General features: G+C 47.1%; 1 protein-coding gene across 1 annotated transcript in view; it reads left to right on the plus strand.

The window, feature by feature from the left end:
• The window catches only part of Rab31 (RAB31, member RAS oncogene family), a 131851-nt gene that overhangs the window by 94179 nt on the left and 15506 nt on the right, over positions 1-22166 (plus strand). Inside the window, exon 6 of the mRNA XM_052750218.1 lies at positions 21592-21701. Within this exon, the coding sequence (XP_052606178.1) occupies positions 21592-21701 (110 nt within the window). The remainder of the gene's footprint in view (positions 1-21591; positions 21702-22166) is intronic.

Below are 22166 nucleotides of genomic sequence, written 5' to 3' on the forward strand. Positions count from 1 at the left end.
TTTGGAGTTCAGATTTCACCATTATGTTCATAGACATAAACAGCGGTTTTGGAGATAGAACCCAAACAAACACAGCCAGAGAGTAATTTTATACAGTATTATAAATGTTCTTTCGGTTTGTGTGTGTGTGTGTGTGTATAAAGTTTTTTTTTTTAAGATCTATTTATTACGTACACAGTGTTCTCTGCCTGCATGTGTGCCTGCGTGCCAGAAGAGGGCACCAGATCTCACTATAGATGGTTGGGAGCTACCATGTGGTTGGTGGGAATTGAACTCAGAACCTTTGGAAGAGCAGCCAGTGCACTTAACCTCTAAGCCATCTCTCCAGCCCCTGAAGTTTTGTAGTATTGAATTTTCTACTTATCATGTTGGTGTTCCAAGAAAGCCTCTGACTTGTTGGGTTTGGGGATGTTTGGTTAGGGTTGCTCAGCCTGTCTTAAAGGTCTGCCCTGCTCCTCGGGGGGGGGGGGGGGGGTGAAAGACCCTGAGTAATTCAGGATTTCTAGCCTCACTCCTGATCTTACTGATAGATTTTCCCAATTTGCCTGGAAAAACCCTAAATAAAAACTTCCCTCTGTGGAGGTGTGGAAAGACCGTAAGAGGACCAGAACCACAGTGAAACATCCGTGTTCCAGCTCGGGCATAGTGGTGGCACTCATGAACTCGTGGTGGCTGCAGTTGCTGGCAGAAAACTGAGCCGGGAAACATTCAGTCACAGCTGGGGGAGGGACACATGGGTCCCTGCCTGTCCCCCAGTGGGGCAGGGGAGGCAATGGCAGTGGAGGACTGCTAGGGGAGAGGAAGTATTATCTTCTGTGAAGCAGCCTCTGGTGAGTTTGTTCACGATCCATTGGCTAGCCTCACACCCCTTGCCATACAAGTGAGCCTATTTAAACCCAGTGAGTCACAAAGAAAAACAACAAGATGATGTTGAAGTAGGAGAGGAACTGGGTAGGAGGAGGGGGGTGCTTGTCGGGGGTGTGGGAAGGCAAGACGGGGTGGAGTGATGCATGTGATCAGAAATCATTCTATACGCGTATGAAATTGCCAAAGAATAATTTGAAAAACTCTCTGCTGAGATGATGGTGACGCCGATGACGAAGCTAGAGGAACGGGCAGCGTCTGTCAGCCTGAGGCACACAGACGGAGTGGCTGTGGGAAGATGCGCCCGCGGTCTCACATTGGGCATCACTTCCCTTCCTTCCTGCCCCGACTGCCAGCATTGACCTTGGATAAGAGCTCTGGCCCAGATCCCAGATGCCTGACTGCTTCGTTCCCCCCACCCCAAGCATCTGGTGATGCAAAGGATTGCACAATTGAGGACATTTAAAGGACATGCCAATATGGAAAGAAAATAAGAACCTTAAGTGCCCCAGACATGTGATGATGGGGTGGCAGCTGCTTGTGGAGCCGTAACAACATAAAACATGGGAGGAAACTGGTCAAGATGGCAGGAGAGGCTGACATGTGTGCAGAGCGAGCAACATTTGGCCTGGGCTCATTCTAGGCATCCCTGGTCCCAGGCAGGCAGGAAGGCCCGGGTTCTAGAGAGAAAAGGAATCTTTCTTTCACTGAGTCTAGGGAGCCCAGAAGGATACTACGTGCCCCCTAGGCCTGGTGAAGAAGAGAGACAACTGAATGTTGGAAAGATCCAAAGAGAACTAGACAACCTTTCCTCAGTGGCTTAGAAATTTCATGAACATAAGCATCCGTAAGGGAACTTTTAGAAATTCTGAGTCTGAGAGCCAGTCCCAGAGATTCGGTGTCAGTCGGAAGAGGAAGATAGGGGGCTGGGGGTGATGGCCGAGGCAGTAAAGCACCTGCCTTGCAAACATGACGGCCTGGATTCCATTCCCAGAACCCATGCAGAAACGTCAGGTGTGGTGGCATGCACTTGCAGTCTCAGGGCTGGAGAGGTAGATACAGACAGATCTCTGGAGATCGCGGGCGTTCTAGCCTAATTGGGGGCCTTCTGGACTGTAAGAGATCCTATCTCAAATGAGATGGTTGGCCTTTCTGAGGATGACAGCTGAGGTTGTCTTGTGACCTACACACACACACACACACACACACACACACACACACACAGAGTGATATATTGTGTACCCCAGTAAAGCTTACCTGGGGATCAGAGGACGCAGCCAGCCACTAAATCAGACATAGAGGTCAGGCAGTGGTGGCACACACCTTGAATCCTATCACTTGGGAGGCTGAGACACGTCTGGATCTCTGTGAGTTCGAGGCCACACTGGGCTACATGAGAGAAACAGAACCAGGCTGTGGTGACACATGCCTTTAATCCCAGGAAGTGATATGGCAGGACACAGAAAGGTATAGAAGGTGTGAGGAAACAGGAACTCGCTCTCTTGAGGCTGAGGATTTCGTAGAGGTAAGCTAGTGGCTGGCTGTCCTGCTTCTCTGATCTTTCAGTTTTCACCCCAGTCTCTGGCTCTGGGTTTTTTTTTTTTTTTTAATTATAAGACCTTTAAGATTCGTGTTACACACACACACACACACACACACACACACACACACACACACACACACACAAAGGAGGGGCTAGGGAGACAGATCATTGAATAGAGTTCTTGCTACACAAATGTGAGGACCCGCGTTCCGCTCCCCAGCACCACACACTCTGTGTGTGTGTGTGTGTGTGTGTGTGTAGGTCACAAGACAACCTCAGCTGTCATCCTCCAAAGCCGGGCATGAATGCCTGTGCCTGTTACTCTGGTGGTGGTGGTGGTGGTGGTGGTGGTGGTGGTGGTGGTGGTGGTGGTGGTAGCGGTGGTGGTGGTGGTGGTGGTGGTGGTGGTGGCGGTGCTGGTGGCGGTGGTGGTGGTGGCGGTGCTGGTGGCAGTGGTGGTAATGGTGAAGGCATAGCCGCATACGCCTCTTACTCTAGTGGTGGTGGCAGCGGCGGCAGCAGTAGTTGGTGGCGGTGGTGGTTGGTGGTGGTGGCAGTGGTGCTTGTGTGTGAAGATGAGTCCACTTCAGGTTCAGTGAGAGGCCCTTTCTCACACGATTCGGTGTCAAGTCATAGAAGGAAGACACCAATTGCCCATCTGTGGCCTCTGCACAGTCATTGCACGCATATAGAGTCCCCCCAACACACACACACACACACACACACACACACACACACACACACATACACAAAGAGATAGAGATACGGAGACTTCTCCAAGTGTCCCCAAGGGTCCCTGGGAAAACACTGCCCTGAGTGCCCAGAACTTACCATTAGAAGAGAGTGGGGGAGGCCTAGAGCCAGACTCCTCTATCCTGGTCTCTGACTGCGGGCCATCCAGGTCATGTGGAAAACAGAAGCACACACTTTTTGAGAGCCCATTTATCATTCCCACCACCAGGGCCTCCCACAGAAGCGGCTCTCTGCCCCTTCTCTTAGGAATCTCATATTGATGACTGTTAGGAGAAAATGTGGGATTGGATGGGTTTGTCCACATCTGGCTAAGACGGAGCCACCTCCTGCAATGAGAGCTCCCTTCCACCCACCCTGTATTGGGTTGCCTTTGACTGCACAGGAATGAGGTGCCCTGGCAGCGGTACGTGCTTGAGACAGGCTGCAGGTATTTCAGGAACCATCGGCTTCGGAGGGCAACGGGACCAGTATCCTCAATGTCTCGGGTAGAGACCTGTGTTGCCTGCTCCTGCCTTGGTCTGTAAACCAGGTTTGCTTCCTCATGTTCCCTTCACCAGCCAGCCTTGACCTGCAGCTTGGGAGAATTTACTCCGCCTTCCCCTCCCCCTCTCAGCGGATTCCTTGTTTGACCTTGTTTTCCTGGTTTTGAACTTTTGACTGTACAAATCCCTTTGGATGCCTCCGGATGGGAAAGTCTTCCTTTCTCGGTCTCTGGGATGCTGGCTCTGTCTCATGGGTTCTGTGTAGTGTGAGCTGCTTTCCAAGCTCCAAGGTCGTCTGTTGGTGTCCCACCTCCTTGGATTTCCCCTTTCCGGCATCCTTAGGGCTGGTGGGGGGCGCGGAGGAGAGCCAGCAGAAGAACTGGTACAAGGCCATCAGACAAGGTTTATTTCATCTTCTGAGGGCTATCAGTGGGGAGTTACCCAAGAGCAGTGACATGAAGAATGGGGACTCCGGAAAGAAACAGGCCCTTCTCCTCAGATGGCGGGTTCGAGGGACCTTGTTGTCACTGACCTCCTCTGGCCAGGATTCCTTTCATCTCCTCACCGTGGAACCAGCAGAGCCCTAGGGACGGTGACAGGCACCCTGCATCTCCTACGGCATGACTGTCTCTAAGCTTTACAGTGGTGCGCTGGTCTCTGAGGGGAGCACCGAGAGGGGAGCATAGAGAGGGGAGCACCGAGAGGGGAGCACAGAGAGAGGCTGCAGGAGCTGCTGCCGTGAGTCAGGAATCTGTTCCTGGAGAGGAGGTTGTTCACCAAGAAGAGGCATCTGGGAGTAGAGTAAAAATAGGACCTATAGGTAGGGAGAAAGACATTGGCGTGCTCAGTTCTCAGAAATCCAGTTACCAAATAGGTTTTGTGTGCAGCAAAGTACTGTGGGGACTACAAGAAAGGACAGATGTGTCTCAGAGAGCTGTTTGGGGAGCATTTACCCCCGCCTTACCCTTTCCCTCACAGCAGTACAAGCAGTACAAGGGCATAGTCCAGAGCAGACAGGAATTTCGGAAAGGGGACATCCACATCCTCTAGCCTGACTAGGAAAGGCCAGGATGATGTGCCACGGACAGGGCTGTGGGATGGTGTACCTCAGTAGGGCTCTGATGGGTGACTCCTGTCAGAGGCAGGTGAGAACGGATGATCTGGGTAAGAGGATATTCTGGGAGCAGAAAGTTCCCTATCAGAGCCAGAGGTAGGGGTGAGCAGGATGAGCTGAGCTTGAGTGATAGGAGAGGGGATATGAAGAACATCCACGTGAGCATGGCACCATGTGGGGAGGCTGGGAAAGACAGAAGGTGTCTGGACAGTGTGCTGAGTGGCCAAACCGGGTATCTTAGTTAGGGTTGCTGTTGCTGTGAAGAGACACCATGACCACGGCAGCTCTCACAAAGGAAACATTTAGTTTGAGTGGCTCATAGTTCAGAGGTTTAGTCCGTTATCGTCATGGTGGGACATGGCGATGTGCAGGCAGACATGATGCTGGAGAAAAAGCTGCTACATTGGACATGCAGGCAACAGGAAGTAGACTGAACACTCGGAGTAGCTTGAGCAAAGGAGACCTCAAGGCCCACCCCCACAGTGACACTTCCTCCAACAAGACCATTCCTACCCCAACAGTGTCACACTTCCCTCTGAGGGCCATTTTCTTTCAACCACCACACTAAGTAAACATTTTTCTTAAATAAAATTTTATATACATATATTTACATTTGAAATTCAGTATTTTCCTAAAAATTAAAGTGTTTGATTTCTTACCTACAACCATAAAAGCTACCCTAGTCTTGAATGGATCAAAAAAATATGTACAGAAGTTGTTTTTTTTTTTTTTAAATAAGCAAACCAGATAACAGAAATTGAAATCCTAGATAACAAAAATCCCATATATTCTAAATGCCAAAAGCACAAAGCCAAAAACAGCAGCAACAACAAATACCAAACGGTCCAGGGGGGTGGCAAGCCTTCCTGCCGGCAGCTCTCTGTTTATGTGAGGTGACAGGTGAGGCATGGGAGCTTCTTCTGTTGCAGAGTGTGTTCTGTGCACAAGGTGCCGTGGACCAGCCTCTCCTGATGCTGTTACCCAACCAGGAGGGAAGTAGCTTTGGAGCTTCCAGGAGCCCAAAGAACACATCTGGAATATCTTCCTCCAATTTTAGAGTGTTCTTAAAGAAGACTCTGTAAGGTATGTGTTTAAAGAATGACATGATTTAAAAAAAAAAAAAGCCATTGTGTCCTCCCTCCCCAGCTCCAGTGGCTTCTCCACACACAGAGGCACCCACTGTCCTAACTTTGGAATCATGCTTTGTTTTCCTTATGCTCTCAACACCCGCGTTTGTATTTCTCAGCAAATTGATTGTTTAGACTTGCCCACTTTTGAGTTTTATGCGAATGGAATAATTAATGTTTTATCCTATGATGATTTGTTTCCTGCTTGAAACCAGCTTGGAGAGTTGCCCGGCGAATGCCCAGTGTCGTCCGGTGTCTGAATGTGGGTCTGGTTTACGTGTCTACCCGTCCAACTGCTGATGGGCGTTTGGGTCATTCCTGACGTGGGTTGTTTTGAACATTGGTTGGGTAGTCTCATCAGTATCTCACAGTGCCATGCTGAAGCGTGTCTCTAGACTGTAGGATGTAGCAGTCTTTGCTGTCTCTAAATTTAGGGGTGTGTGTGTGTGTGTGTGTGCTCAGTTTTACAAGGTGTGCTAGTGTTTTCCAGGGTGGGCACCAGCAGTGTGTGAGACTGCTTGTCCTCTCACCCTGGTCTAGTCTTGGGAGGCTTTGAGGAGTGTCAGGGAATCTGATAGTAACTTCAGCTCCCATTTCCTCCATCACCAGGAGAGTGGGCAACTTTGCATGTATCTGCTGGCCATTAAAGTCTGCACTTGTATGAAATGTCTCTTCAAATCATTAACAGGTTTTCGATTGGGAGGTTCATTTAAATCTTATTTATGATTTTTAAAATACATGTACTTAATGCTCTTCCTTAGTTTTCAGTATCTATTTGAAATATCTTCTTCAAGGGGCCGGGAGAGGTGGCTCCACTGGTGAAGTGCCTGCCGTACAGATATGGGGACCTGAGTTCAGATCCCTAGCACCCAGCTTAAAAAACAAGCAAACAAACAACTAGGTGTGGTTGCAACCTATCTGTAGCACTAGTGTGGGGGTTGGGGGAAAAGAGAAAGAAAGATCCGGACAGACTTGTCAATGGGTGAGCACTCGCTTTAACAAAAGACCTTGTATCAAACAATAAGGAGGCACACAATGGAGGACGATGTCCGACAACCCCCAACTTTCACATGCACACGGGCACACGTCTGTGCGCTCGCGCATACACACACACACACACACACACACACACACACACACACACACACACACACACACACAGGGTCTCCTTCAGGTCTAGGTCCTCTCTTGACTTTGTACCTCGTCTCCCTTACAATTTATGGAAGATGATTTGTCAATGTTTTCCCATTATAGTCTGCTCTTTGGAGGTTTCTTATGGGAAATTTTCCCATGACCCTGAGCTTGGTGATTGGCCCTCTATGTCAACTACCCTTCACAGACTTACAAGCTTGCAATGATCTGTCTTTAGATCACACGCTGTTGCTTAGTTGTTTATACCGTGTGCTTCCCCCTCTGTAGCTAGCCAGGTGTCTCACCGTGATTGGTTAGACGGCCTGTCTTTCTTTCTCCATTGACGTGCAACCAGCCCTGTTTCGGGCTGATACCACAGGTGGTGTATATTTAGATCGGTTTCTAGGTCGCTATTCCGTTCCGCAGCACACTTGTCCATCCTTACGCTAGCACCACCTGTCCTAATTCATGCAGTTTTAGTCTTGGGAAGTGATCCTTGTGATGTGCTCTGTAATATTTAACCTGTAATTTTTGGCCCCAGAGATGTTGTAACAGTATGGATAAGGATGTGTAATGGCCTGGTGGACTAGGTTTCTTTTATACTCTTGTTAGAAAGCAGTAATTTGTGTTGTGGTGTGTGTGTGTGTGTGTGTGTGTGTGTGTGTGTGTGTGTGTGTGTGTGTGTGTGTTTGTTTTGCTCAAACTATTCCAGTTTCTGCCATCAGGAGTCCTTCCCTGTTGGCTCTTGTGTCCTTGTGCCTTACTGGTAACCAGTAAGGCAAGTAGGCTTGTCTTGTATGTATTTTTCTCTGAGAAGCCTTGGTTTCTTTCATTAGAAAATGATATCAAAACCCTCAATCTGGATGTCAGGTGTGCCCAGTGCTGTGGGGTACCATTGGTTTTCAGCGCTTTCAATGAACAGAGCTAGGAGATAGATACATCATTATGTGCTAACTGAAGTGTCTCACCTCCAAGATAAAGTGTTGACGTTGATGCCCCTGACCCTGATTTAGAACAGCAGGCTTCATTCTAGCCTTGGAGATCCGTAGAAAGAATGTTTCAAAGCTGTTGTATTATTGAGCAGAATCCCTATCTTTTATTCTTAGAGATTTCCTAAGAATACAAAGTTACTTCGTTTGTTTTCCTTTCTCTGCCCTGGAGTTTCAGAGTTTATCATGCAACTTTTTTTAGGAGCTAAAATTTCCTCAGTGGTAAGTTCCTTTAAAAAAAAAAAAAAGATTTATTTGTTTTACGTGTGTGTGGTTTTCCCTGCATGTATGTGCACCGCATGTGTGCTTTATGCCCAAGGAGGTCAGAAGAGGGCATAGGATCCCCTGGAACTGAAGTTAACGATGATTGTGAGCCAATCACTGGGAACTGAACCCAGGTACTTTTCCAAGAACAGTAAGTGCTCTTAGGCACTGAGCCATCTCTCTAGCCCCTCCGTGATAAATTCTTGATGGCATATATTTTTTTACTTGTATTTGCTCTGTCTACTGTTCATCTGGTCAGTAGGCTAAAAACAAATTATTACTCTGTGTGTCTGTGTGTGTGTGCGCGCGCGCGTTTATGTATGTGTGGTGTGTGTGCAGATATTTCCTTCTTCCTGCCCATATGGGTCTCTCACTGAACCCAGAACTCATCATGTCGGCCATGTTGTCTGGCTAACAAGCCCTAGTAACCTGCTTGTCTCTTCGAGTCCACACTCTAGAGTTGGATTTTCAGGTGCAACCCCACTGTGCTTTTATATACGCAATGGGGATATGAACCCAAGTGCTCCCACTTATGCACCAAGCACAAGCATTATAGCCACAGAGCTGTCTTCCCAACCTCATCTCCAACTCACTTTGGGTGCTTGCTGTGCGATGGACAGGATTATCAGTGGACGTGCTAATCTTCATAATCCTGCATCCACAAGGGGCTCCATGTGATGAGATGAAACACAGCCCAGAGAAGGAGCTCGTCCCAGGCCCTGAGCTGGCATACATAATAGATGACATGGCTTTGAACCTGTCACCTGTCCCCAGAGCCTGTGCCCCTGACCTTCGTGACACCACACATCCTAAGAAGTGAAATGACAAACCAGATCCAGGGTGCGGAATGACATCCAAGGCACTGAGAGGGAGCAATGGTTTGACAAATTCAGGATTCTCAAGTCACAGTTCTTCCTGGTGCTTCTCCAGCCTCTTCGGGACCAGCCAGAATTTGTTTGAGGAGGGGTCTTTAGAGGAAAAGGAATGACCAAGTCCCTTAAGAGGACCCATGTTTTCTGCGCAGTCTTACTTCTATTCCAAATTCTAATATTCTTCATGAGAAACAAACCCTCTAAGTCTGTGGCTAAGAACCCGACACGGCCTGCTTGAATTTGACACCAGGGATTTGGCCCCACGTGAATAGCTGTTCCTGTCAACATGATTAAGCAGGCCAGACCTCATGGGAACAGACGTTCTTCCCAGGGTACCCATGTCAAGTGCCATAATGGGAAGGGCTTACGTGGATCACTGTCGCAGGCCATTGTCCCATTAGATGTTTACTCCGAAGGTGGCAATTATTCTTCCTTTCTCAAAAGCAGTTGAATTGGTTTTAGTTCTCCCTCAGGTAAATTGATCTGAGTGTCCATATGAGCTGAGGACTCTGCTGCTTCCAGCACTGTCAAAATGGCTTTGACCGCGTGTCACACAGACATTTTTGGTATTTGGAAAACATACACACCAATGAGAGTGTAATGGACTCTGATGATTTGTCTCAGTGGTGCTTGAGGGAATGGGGAGGTGTGAGAATCCGTTTCATGGCAAATGTAGCCGCTGCAAATCCCCCCTCACAGCCTTCCTCCGCTTGATTTGATGGAATGTTGTGAATGGTTCCTATTGCTTTTGGCTGGAGTCCCTTAAACGTGGGACGGTTTGGATGAAAATAGCCCCACTAGGCATTTAACAGCCGTCTCCTGTTCACTGTGCTATTGGGGGCAGCCTGGCTTTTCTTTTTCTTTTACATTTATTTATCGTGTGTGTATGTGAATATACATGCACCCACACGTGTGTCAACACCACAGCACGCGTGTGGAAATTAGGGGAACACCCAAGGGGACTTGTTTTCTCCTTCCATCATGTGGGTCTCAGGTATTGAACTCAAGGTGGCCAGCTTGGTGGCAGGCAGCGTGGCCTGCTGAGCCATCTGTGGGTCCTTGGTTGGTCCTTTAAGCTTGATATTGGAACAGTTGGTTGAGAAAATAAAAATGCGGCACATGGTGTTTAAATGAGATGCTAAAGGCTATATTCCAAGAGTGTAGCAGAGTGTAAAACACCTAGTTCTTGCTGATGTGGAGTTTAAGAAGCCTAATGTGTGGCCGGGCGGTGGTGGCGCACGCCTTTAATCCCAGCACTCGGGAGGCAGAGCCAGGCGGATCTCTGTGAGTTCGAGGCCAGCCTGGGCTACCAAGTGAGTCCCAGGAAAGGCGCAAAGCTACACAGAGAAACCTTGTCTCGAAAAACCAAAAAAAAAAAAAAAAAAAAAAAAAAAAAAAAAAAAAAAAAGAAGCCTAATGTGTGTGCTAGCAATCTCTCGACGGGTGTGAGGAAACGTTCCTGTCTGCTGTTTCCTGTTGTCTTTGCTCCCACAGAATGGTGTCTGAGAAGTAGCGATTTCATCACAGGTAGTGCCTCCTTCGTCATGGCTTTCCTATGGTCATCTCCATAGCAACTTCCAAACTCTTGGTTTCGTTGTGTCATGTTGTAAACAGAGTCTAAACACATCCAACTGGTGCTTTAGAGCCCAGCCCCTCCCAGGATTACTCTCCAGCTTTCAAATACATAAGACATGGCGGGAGGCACGCTTCTGTGCTGAACTCTGCGGCTCTTGGTGTCCAATGAGTTCAAAATGCCTAATGCTGTGGGTGGGTAATGTACCCGAAGGGCTCATGGCTATCTGGAGAAGGTCCTGGCTTCTCTTTCCATGTCCTTGTTTCTAGCACGAAGATGCTTTGCTCTATAACTTAGGTGTTTACTTCTCTGAGCAAACGAAGGCTTTTCTATGTCTGCTCTAAAGTGCCTGGACACGCCTCTGAGGACATAGTTGTTCACTCTGTCTCTGTGGACTCTTTCATGCCATGGCTCTCCCACCAGCAGTGCTTGCACGTCTGTCTGTCTGTCTGTCTGTCTCTCTCTCTCCACACTCTAGCCTGTTAGTGAACATTTTCATCATGTCCATCCGTGGGATGAATAGTGTGATGTCCATTCTCAGGGGATTTTTTTTTTTCACTGTGAGAAGGTTAGGAAAGCCAAGGTGATTTCCTGATAACTATTAGAATAGACAAACTATTCTTGTACTTACACACAAATAGTAACCAGTGAGAAAGTAAGGGTCGAAACTGTACTCTTTGTTGTGATGGCAACGTTCTGTTAAAATACCTCATATCAGCTTTTTTGTATATATGTAATATTTTTTTTTTTTTTGGTTTTTTTTCGAGACAGGGTTTCTCTGTGTAGCTTTGCGCCTTTCCTGGAACTCACTTGGTAGCCCAGGCTGGCCTCGAACTCACAGAGATCCGCCTGGCTCTGCCTCCCGAGTGCTGGGATTAAAGGCGTGCGCCACCACCGCCCGGCGTAATATTTTAATTTTTGAAAATTTAAATCTCAGGAATGAATTCAGCAAGCCTCAACAGATAAAACTTTACAACACCATTGCAGGACATAAAAGAAGACTTCAATGAAAATAACGTATATTTTTTTTTTCCTTAGGTAGGATGTAGCACGAATTCTCATTGGTCTTAATAATAAAAACCTGGAGTCAGATGTCGGGGTCGATACTGAAAGATCAGAGAAGTAAAGGAGTCAAAGTCGCCTCTTACCTCTCTGACTCCTCAGACTGAAAAGGGGGCCGAGCTCCCGTCTCTGCCGCCTTATATTCCTCTCTCTGCCCAGCCATATCACTTCCTGTCTCCTGTTTGTGCAGACCTCCAGATCTCTAGGGTATCTAATGGCTAGCTCCACCCTCTGATCTTCAGGCGAGCTTTATTTGATAGAGCACAAACAACATATCACCACAGTAGGATGACTCAGTATTGCAGAGATGTCAGTCTGCTGGAAGTTAACCCATGAATCCACTAAATATCAGACCAGTCACCTACATAAGAGCCACTTTGGACGATGGTCCCCAAACTCATCTAGAAACAACAGACAGAAAAGACTAGCAACCAGCAGAGAGCCAAGGAATGAGGGAAATATGCAAGGACATCTAATTTAATTGTAAAGCTGATTTTGGAAAATGGTGTAAAAAAAGGGGGTCATTCAATAAATGCTATGCATAACTAGCTAGTTGTGGGAGATGAGAGAAGATAAAAGAAAAATAGAACAAATATCTCAATATAAAATAACAAACCATAAAAGTTGATAGAAAATGGGGCTGGAGAAATGGCTCAGTGGTTAAGAACACTGGCTGCTATTCCTCAAGACCCAGGTTCAATTCCCAGCACCCACCTGGTGGCTCACAGTGACTGCAACATCAGTCCAGGGACTCAGTGCCCTTTTCTGGCTTCCACAGGCACTGCATTGCATGCATGTGATGTACACACACACACACACACACACACACACACACACACACACACTTAAAAAAGAAGAAGAGAGAAAACAGAATTTAAAAAAATCTTGGGCCAGGCAGTAGTGGCAGATGCCTTTAATCCCAGCACTCAGGAGGCAGAGAGAGGCAGGCAGATCTGTCTGAGTGTGGGGCCAGCCTGATCTACAGAGCAAGTTCCAGGCTAGTCAGGGCTACACAGAGAAACCCTGTCTCAAAAACCAACCAACCAACCAACTAACCAACCAACCAACAAACAAACAAAAATCTTGGACCCGAAGTGAGCTATTTAAGCGTGCAGATGTCAGCAAGGAAAATGATTAGTAGGACTGACTGGGCAGGAGGTGGCGAGCTCAGCAGTTTTGAGCACTGGCTGCTCTTGCAGAGGACCTGGGTTCAGTTCTCAGCACCCACATGACAGTTCACAGTCTCCTGTTCCAAGGGAACCTGACGCCTCTTGCCTCCACAGGCACTGTACTCATGTAGTGCACAATATACTCAGGTGCACACACACATACACACATAAATAATTATTTTTAAAAGACTGACTTTTACATGAAAAAAACTTCTGTCAGAAAAAAAATGCCACAAACAAGATCTTAATATAAGTGACATATTGAAAAAGTATGGAAAGTATTTGATTGAAGGCTAAGTTCCTAATATAAAGAACACTTACCAATGAACAAGAGGAAAAAGACAACACCAATAACACACTAGGATGGGAAGATGCAGAAGAATATTACAGAAAAATGCCTGTGGCTTATGGAAAGTTACTTGCCATCCGTGAATAAGAAATTGCTCAGAATTAATGTAAGGTTTCCTTAAATTCAAGAAAACTATACAGAATATGACCGTTTTATTCTTGGGGCCATTTACGGAAAGGAATGTTCTTAGTGGATGGCTAACACACTGGTGTGTCCCCTCCTTGCCTGTGGGATACTGGTCAGGACTAGGAGCCCTCCCTGGAGTTTGAATTCTGTCCTCTGATAATTCTGTAAGAATGTGGCACTGTGTTGTCCTTGTTGCTGAGACAGCATTGGGCATAAAAGAGACACTGATCTAACTGTGCGAGCATTTTGTAGCAACAGTGCCAGCATTTTGTAGCACCGGGGTGCTACATTCGACACCGAAAAGTCTGATTGAATGAATACTTAGGTAGCAGGGAAGTAAATACTGCGGGGCAGTTAGTTGCCCTAGCTCCTTGAGCAAGGCTTGGTGCCTGAGCCTGTTCACCTGTTCATCTGAGTACTTTAGCTAGGCTGCCAGCAAGCGCTTCTGGCCTAAAATCTGTGGTTGGAGTGCTGCCCTTCATGGAGGTAGAGAGGGCCAGTGAGCGGAGGAAGGGTCCTGAGAACTAAATCTCCACAGACCCCTCCGGAGGACAATGCATGGTTCTGGCTGAGACCCACTGAACGGACCCCTCCTCACAGGTGGGGCTTCTGGGCTCCCTGGGGTTGGGGGAGGAGGCCCGCGGGTACTTGACTAGCCCTGAAATTACAGTGAGTCAGCTGCCATGTTGCCTGGTAACGCTCTCGCACAACAAAACAAAGACCCCCTATTGGGCAGCACAGGCTCTAGAGTGGTAAGAACACAGTGTTCCTGATCTCTGTCCCCTGCTGAGAAGTCTCCAAGTGCAAGTGACCAGCTCAGGGCTTTCTGCCTGAGTCCAAGGGACACAGAACTGGCTGCCATCCAGAGCTTGATAAGACCCGCCCCGGGGCTGATAAGTCCAGAGCGGAGCCCACGAGGAGCCTCCCCTTGGTGTTACCTTCACCCCAGAAACCTCTTCCGGGCCCACTTGGGAGGGTGGTCCAACTTGTACCTCCTGAGTTTCCAGTTGGCCTCAGCACTAACCACACTTCCTGTTAGGTCCACACGGCCCCTCCTGACTTCCTCCTCTTTCTGTGAATGGCAACTGAGGGGATTTGCCATCTAGCTTTACAAGGTGTTCACTGACCACCTCTGAGGTATCAAGTACAGTTGAAGGGCACCTGCAGAAGAACAAAGCCATGGTTCTATCTGGCCTTGGCGCCGCTACAGCCAGAGTCAGCTGAGAATTTGTTAAAACACAAAGCAATTTCATTTTCCTAGATCTCTGATTTCTTCCTTCCCTAGGCATGTTTATTTGTTTTGTGTCTTTTGTTGTTTGAGACTGGCACTGGCTTACTTAGCTGAGGCTGGACCCTTCCACTCAAATTCAAACTTTCTGGCTTTGTTTGGTTTCTAAATCTTTTCCCCAGGCGTGATGGTACACGCTGATAATGTCGGATTGGGGTGTCAGGCAGAAAGATTGACGCTAATTAAAAGCCAGCCTAGTCTGGCCTACATATTCAGTTCCAGGCCAGCCTGGGCAACATGTCTAGAGCGTTATCTCAAAAACTGAAAGGGGGAAAATGATAGTGTCACTAGCCTTTCTAGTTGAAGCATTTCAGGCTCCCGTTTAAAGAAGTCCAGTGAGAATGATTGTAGCTACTGTGAGCAGGACCCTCTTCTCCAGGTCTGGTCACTCGGGAACAAGCAAGGGTTAAGTCAGAACCTTTGCTGTTGGAAGTGGGCTGGATCCCGCTGCACCCTTCCCCACAGTTGGGGAAGAAGTTAGAGCTGAGTGCAGGTGGGCCCCATGTTCTCTCCAGCTCAGGAGCCCACTGGGCTCGGCCGTGGATGAGACAAGTGTTAGTTTTTCGGCTGCGTTGTGTGCTTACCCTGCAAGGAAATGCCACGAAACACGACAGAATCCGCTAACAAGAGTTTTATTAAAGGGACAGAGAGTGAGCAGGCCTACGGGAAACACGTGTGTGGAGAAGAAGAAGGAACCGGGAACATGGCGCCTGATTTTAAAGGCTGGGCGTGGACAGATCAGCGTCACTACTACACGCAAGTGCGTAGATCACATGGCCACGTTGCGCGCTTACGTGGCTAGTGGGACGTCATGGATCTTGGTCACGCGAGATGCCCTGACCCGGAAATGGCTATCTGGACCTGGCCCTAGCTAGGCGGAAGTATCCGCCAGGCATAGGCAGACACGCCTGACCGTGGGGGCTTGTTGTAAATCTTTCAACAAGCTCCTGGTATATGCTGCTGACAAGTGACGAGAGAGTTGGTCCCGGAATTCAGGTCTGATAGCTAGGCAGTTAATAAACAAATAAAGAGGGGAAGAGTAAGGAATGGCAGAAGTCAGCCACTCCAGATGTGGCGTACTGGATCCACAGCCTCCACAGCCCCTGCCTTTTCTACTTCTCCAGCCCTGTCTGTTTCCCACCGGTCTGTGAAGCCTGGAACCTGGTCCTAGCTCTGAATTCCAGCCTCCGTCCTGACCACTCAGCCAGCCTCTGGCTGGCTCGCCCCAGCTGATTTGAAAGGTGTGGCTTAAATAGTCTCACCAGAACCCCCAAGGAATGCTGACATCGAGGGCACACACCCAAGGAATGCTGACATCGAGGGCACACACAGAATATGGTCACGTGGAAAGAGGATGAGGGAGGGGATCCAATGGATCCTTTCCAGCTTGTCACTTCTTGGTGATTCTGTATGAAGCATGGACTAGACACTCCAAAGGTAGTTTCGCCATCAAAGTTGATGGCCTCATTCATGTTTGTATCTTGACTGCGCGTCTAGGTAGTTTCAACGGAACTGTTTCAATGCCTGTCACAATGCCCAACCTATGCAGACACTCAAGATGTGTTGAAGATTGATCAAAACACTGGATGTCAGGGCTGGATGGTTCAGTGGTTAGGAGCACTTGCGGTTCTTCTAGAGGATGCAGGTTCATTTCCCAGTACTCACATGGTAGCTCACAACCATCTATAATTCCGGTTCCAGGGAATCCATAGCCCTCTTCTGGCCCTTTGGGCGCCAGACATGTGTGAGGAGCACAGACATACGTGCAGGCAGAACACCCACCCCCACATACACACAAATTAAATAAATGAACACACACTGGATATTATAGCCCTTCCTAGTTATAATTACAGACTGGCAGCAGCCTTTTAACCTGTGCCGTGGTTCCTCCTGCAGCAGAGCTGGGGAGTCCCCGGATGTTTACCACTGTGAATGACTAAATGCGTTCCCACCCTGCCAAGGGTCTTCTCCCAGGCCGACTTCACACCATCCCAAGAGCAATTCTATTCATTCTGACAGAGACCAGAGTTGGTGAAAAGTCCACCTACTGAGAGGCTCAGTACCATGTTATGCCTTCTTAGTTCAGACTCTAGCTGTGAATCTCTCATATCCCCCAATTACCCACAGTTTTACCCAGCAGACTGCAAATTACAGGGCTCCCACGACCTCCCTCATGTTGCTTGCTGGAATGAACACGGAAAAGCACTTCCTTAGAATTATAGTTCAGCTATTAAAGGCTGCAAACTCGGAACAGCCAAATGGAAGAGACGCGTAGGCTGTGGTCTGAGGGTCAAGGAGGAATTTCCAGCCTTCTTTGGGTGTACCGCTCTGGTAGTAGCTGTGTGGTCACCAACATGAGGCTCTCCGGGCCTCCTGTTGAAGAGGTTGGTTTTGTCGATGTCATTATTGAGTTGTGATTGGTTAAATCTGCAGCCCAGGTTGGGGGTGGGGCTAGAAGTCTGTCTCTAACCTCATAGTGGGCTTCTTGGATAACTAGCCCAATTGTGTAGCTGTCTGTAGGTCCCACACTATCAACCTCTGTGTGGTCAACTGGAGAGCTTCATAAATAAGAGACAATCTTATCACTTGCCAATTTGTGGATCGCTGTGTCGGGAACTCCAGGCAAAGAACATAAATGTACTTTTAATTTTTTTTGTATTAAAAGTTACTTATTTGTGTGTCTGTGCTCATACACATATCATAATGTGTGTGTAGAGGGGATTGATTCTCCCCTTCTACTATGTAGGTTCTGGGGAGTGAATTTGGGCTTTGTGGCAAGCACCTTTCTCCCGGTTATCCATCCTGTCAACCCACGCACTTTTTTTTTTTTTTTTTTTTTTTTTTTTTTTTTTTTTGGTTTTTCGAGACAGGGTTTCTCTGTGTAACTTTGGAGCCTGTCCTGGAACTCACTCTGTAGTCCAGGCTGGCCTCGAACTCACAGAGATCCACCTGCCTCTGCCTCCCGAGTGCTGGGATTAAAGGCGTGCGCCACCACCTCCCCCTTCTTTGTTTATACTGGCAGGACTTTCTCTAGCTTTTGAGAGTCTACAAATAATCACTTGCATTGTGGAAGGAAAAAGCAGCTCCCAAAAGTTGTTCTCACTTCCACATGGGGCCATGCCATACACACACATCATCCATCCATAAATAAAATAAAATACATGCTGGGCGTGTAGCTCAGTGGTGAAGCCTAACATTTACGAGACCCTGGCTTTTGTCCCCAGCAATGTGGACCCGCACATGCCTACACACACCAGCAAATCTAGTTTTACAGATTTTTTTTTCTCAAGACAGGGTTTCTCTGTGTAGCTTTGGAGCCTGTCCTGGAACTCACTCTGTAGCCCAGGCTGGGCTCAAACTCACAGAGATCCACCTGCCTCTGCCTCCCCAGTGCTGGGATTAAAGGCGTGCGCCACCACTGCCGGCATAGTTTTACAGATCTTAATTTGATTTTTTTTTCCCTCAGTTCTAGGACCAGGCAGCAATCCCATTCTCAACAGGTCCAGCTAATCAGATTATATTTAGAGCCAGAGAAAAGGAAATGAGATATAAAAAAATAAAGGAAAGTGAGGTGGAGTGACAGCTGATTGGTTACTGCGCCTGTCTGTCTTAGTTCAACATGGCTCAAGCAGTTGTGATTGGCTGAGACTACGACACTTTTTATAAAGCTAGGCTCCGGGTTGTTTACAAGGCAAACTAGGCTACAATTCGGTGTCTATGGACAAACTGAGGATGTATGAACATATGAAGACAGCTGTGAGGTATTCATAAGCATGGCTTGTACCCCTCCCCCGATACCATCCTGACCCCTGCAGTTGATAGTTTGAGATAGCTGGGGCGCACCACTTATTTTTTGCCTATGATGATGGGAAGAACAACATGCAGGTTGGATGGTGTGTGGTTGCATTGTTAGGGGTCTTGTAGGAACAAAGTGAGCTATTGTGAGGGACAAGGGTGACATTCTCCTTGCATTTCTCATTAGTAGTGACATTCTGGGCCAGTTGTTTATTTAATGAGACCCATTCTAACCATGGAAGGAGTCTGAAATATGCCTTTCCTTTCTCTCCATTTTAAGGTCCAGAAGAACTAGCTACACTCAGCTTACCATCATCCTGTTTCACATAATGTCACACACAGCGACTAACCTGTTCTTACCTTAATCCTGGCAGAGCCTCTACTGCCTTGTGCCACAGTTGGGCAATTCCAAAGCAGAGTTGAAGAGGCCTTGCTATTGTATGTGATCTCTCTAGTGGTTTCTCTGAGGCTTGTGTGATTGCCAAGTTCCCCAACTCCATACACAGATAGGAGCAGGTAGCAGCGTTGACTGCCTCTCGTTCAGGCAGAGGTGAGTCCTGCTCTATATATGGTTTAATAAAGACTTGAAGATGAAATTTAGAAATAGGCTGACGTCCTAAACCAAACAGGGTAAAGCCTTCAGGAATCTTCCACATGTGAAGAAATTGCCACAAAAAAAAAACTCAATAGTCTTGGGACAACTGCTTTTAGTGTGGCAGGTTCTAGTTGGACCCTTCTACAGTTGGGACCTGGGAAGTTTCCTGTCTTACGTTTGGGCTTAGTCCTGGTTGTTGGTGGCGGTGGGTTTTTTGTTTGTTTTTGTCAACTTGACAAAAGCTAGGGCCACCTGGGAAGAGGAAGTTCAACCAGAGAAAATGCCTGTATCTCACTGGCCTGTAGGCAAGTCTTCAGGAGATTTTCTTGATCAATGATTGATGTGGGAGGGCCCAGCCCACGAAGTGGTATAAGATAGCCATGGAGAGCAGACTAGGAAACAGCACTCCTCCATGGCCTCTGCTCCAGCTCTTGGTCTGACTTCCCTCAATGGTAGACTGTGACCGGAACGTGGAAGCCAAACAAGCCTTCTCCTCCCTCCCCTAAGTTTCATGGTGTTTCATCACACCAATAGAAGTAAGCTTAGACCGGCATCATACGGAACATGAGTCCCAATGTGCACTTTCCCTGACAACTTCTCACACCAGTTGTGTGAAGGGAGGGGAGAAAAGGGAAGGAAATGAATTTTGTCTCCTCAGCTTCATTCCAGGAGTCAGCTTTGTGCGCCCTCTCTTCTTCTTTTCCATTGTCATTTTACTCAAATATATCATACCTCACCTCCAGCATCAGAAAAGCTTCTAGTTCTTCTTTCCCTCTAATCCCTACCCCATTTTCTGAGTTGTGTTTTCCATGATTGTAGAGGTATCTTCACATTGAAAACAGATATGTCGATTCCTTTTTAGATTGTTATGCCCTAAAGCCCTGGTAAGAAACACCTTTGAAAGGTTAAGGTTCAGACACGCCGTATTGCATCATGGTCACAAGATTTTCATTGCCAACCATCAAATCATGTCACAGATTTTATGTTTGTGAAAAGTGACAGTGATGTCTCTTGACGTCCATCGGGGCTGCCAGAGTCCACGGGTGCTCAGTATCTGTCAGAAGCCACACAGCCCCATGCACTTTATATCACCTCCAGATTATTTATATTAGTATGATGTAAATGCTGTATGCATTCATTACGTTCCTATTACTGTGATAAAACACCATGGCCAAAGGCAGCTTATAAAAGGAAGCATTTAATTGGGCTTGCCGTTCCAGAGGGTTAGAGTCCATGATAATGCAGGAGCGGCTGAGAGCTGACATCTTGGTCTGCAAGCAGAAAGCAAGAGTGTACACCGAGAATGGAGAATGGCGTCTTTTGAAACCTCAAAGCCTGCCCCTAGTCCCACACCTCCTCCAACAAGGCCACACCCCCTAATCCTTTCCAAATAGCTCCACTAACTGGGGACCAAGCATTCAAACCCTTGAGCTTCTAGGAGCCATCCTCATTCATTTTCATGATGTAAATAGCTTGTTGTACAGCATCATTTAGGAAGTGGTTCGATGTATTTTTTTTAAAAATCTGCAATCAGTTGAGTACATGGATGTTGAACCTCCAGATGTGGCAAAACTGTCATATGTGAAACATGTCAAAAGCTGTACACTAGTGCACACACAGTGTATTATTGTTATAATGTTGAGTCATGTGATAGAGAAGAAAGGTTGAGACTAACCTGCCATAGTCTGTTTTAGTTTGTGACAGAATCCCACCGACTGGATAATTTAAGCAAAATATACAGACTCACAAATCTGGAGCCTGGGAGATTCAGTCTCAAGGCACCAGCAAGTTTGGTGATTTTGATTCCAAGATGGTGTTTGGACCATGTTGGTCTGTGGAAAGGAGAACCCTACTCTTCACAGGCAGAGTGGGGTTGAACTCTCTCTCATAAATGCATTAATTCCAACCCTCTAGCTTAGTCCTCTTATAGGTCTCACCCCTCAGGACTTTCATAATGGCAATTAAATGTCAATGTCAGTTTCAAGGGAACCGACATTCACACTTCTGGAATATCGATAGCCAGTACTTACAACCATTTTCTCTCCAGTCTAAGAATTCACTCCTGTGGAGAAAGCACTGTTTTATAAATGTGTGTCTTGTCCATTGTTGCCAGAGACCAACTACTACTACTACTACTATTACTATAACTACAACTTCTTCTTCTCCTTCTGCTCCTCCTTCTCTTCCTTCTCCTTCTCCTCTGTCTTCTCTTCCTTCTTCTCCTTCTCCTCCTCCTTCTTTCTTCCAGGGTCTCTCTCTGTATTCCTGGCTGTCCTGGAACTCACTATGTAGACCAGGCTGGCATCCATACCTGGTTGAGACCCGTTTCTAAGGTGTGTACCCCTTGCAGATCTTCAATCCTTTATGACTATTCAATTGTTATTCTATAGGAAAGCAAAGGTGTCGTTTCCACGAGCGCTGTTGGTTTGGTCTCTGGAGTACTCGTGTTTTACAAGCAAGCATTCATTTCTTGATGGGTTTGACCTCTTTTTCAGGGAGGTGCCCTTGAAGGATGCTAAGGAATACGCTGAATCCATAGGTGCCATTGTGGTTGAGACAAGTGCGAAGAACGCCATTAACATCGAGGAGCTCTTCCAAGGAATCAGTGAGTGTCACGTTTGTATTCCCAGCCTGACTTAGCTTGCATGGCTATGCTTAGGGGAGTCAAAAATGAGCCTTTGAATTTATCTAGTGCTGTCAACAAACCCTGCAAAATTTGATTTAAACTTGCCCTGTGAGCCCCTACAACTGTGAGTGTATTTATACTCGCCTCTTTTGTGTCTTTTCTTCATTTTAAAGAGTATGATAGTCGGCTTTAATTTTCTTTTTTAAAAATGTATTTTTAATTGAAATCAAATTGTATCACCTCCCCCCTCCCTTCCTCCCTCCAGCTTCTCCAATGTACTCTCCTTCCGCTCCCTCCCATGTTCCCCACCATTCTCAAGTGGATAGCCTCTTTTTCTTTGATTATTATCGTTCCGTACATATATGTACGTATGGATGCTCAAATATATAAATACAACCTGCTGAGTCTGTTGTTTGTTGCTTGTGTGTGTATGGTCTGAAGGCT

Source organism: Peromyscus californicus, unplaced genomic scaffold, assembly GCF_007827085.1.
Source record: "Peromyscus californicus insignis strain IS unplaced genomic scaffold, ASM782708v3 Scaffold_21__1_contigs__length_65335640, whole genome shotgun sequence".
NCBI classification, from domain to species: Eukaryota; Metazoa; Chordata; class Mammalia; order Rodentia; family Cricetidae; genus Peromyscus; species Peromyscus californicus.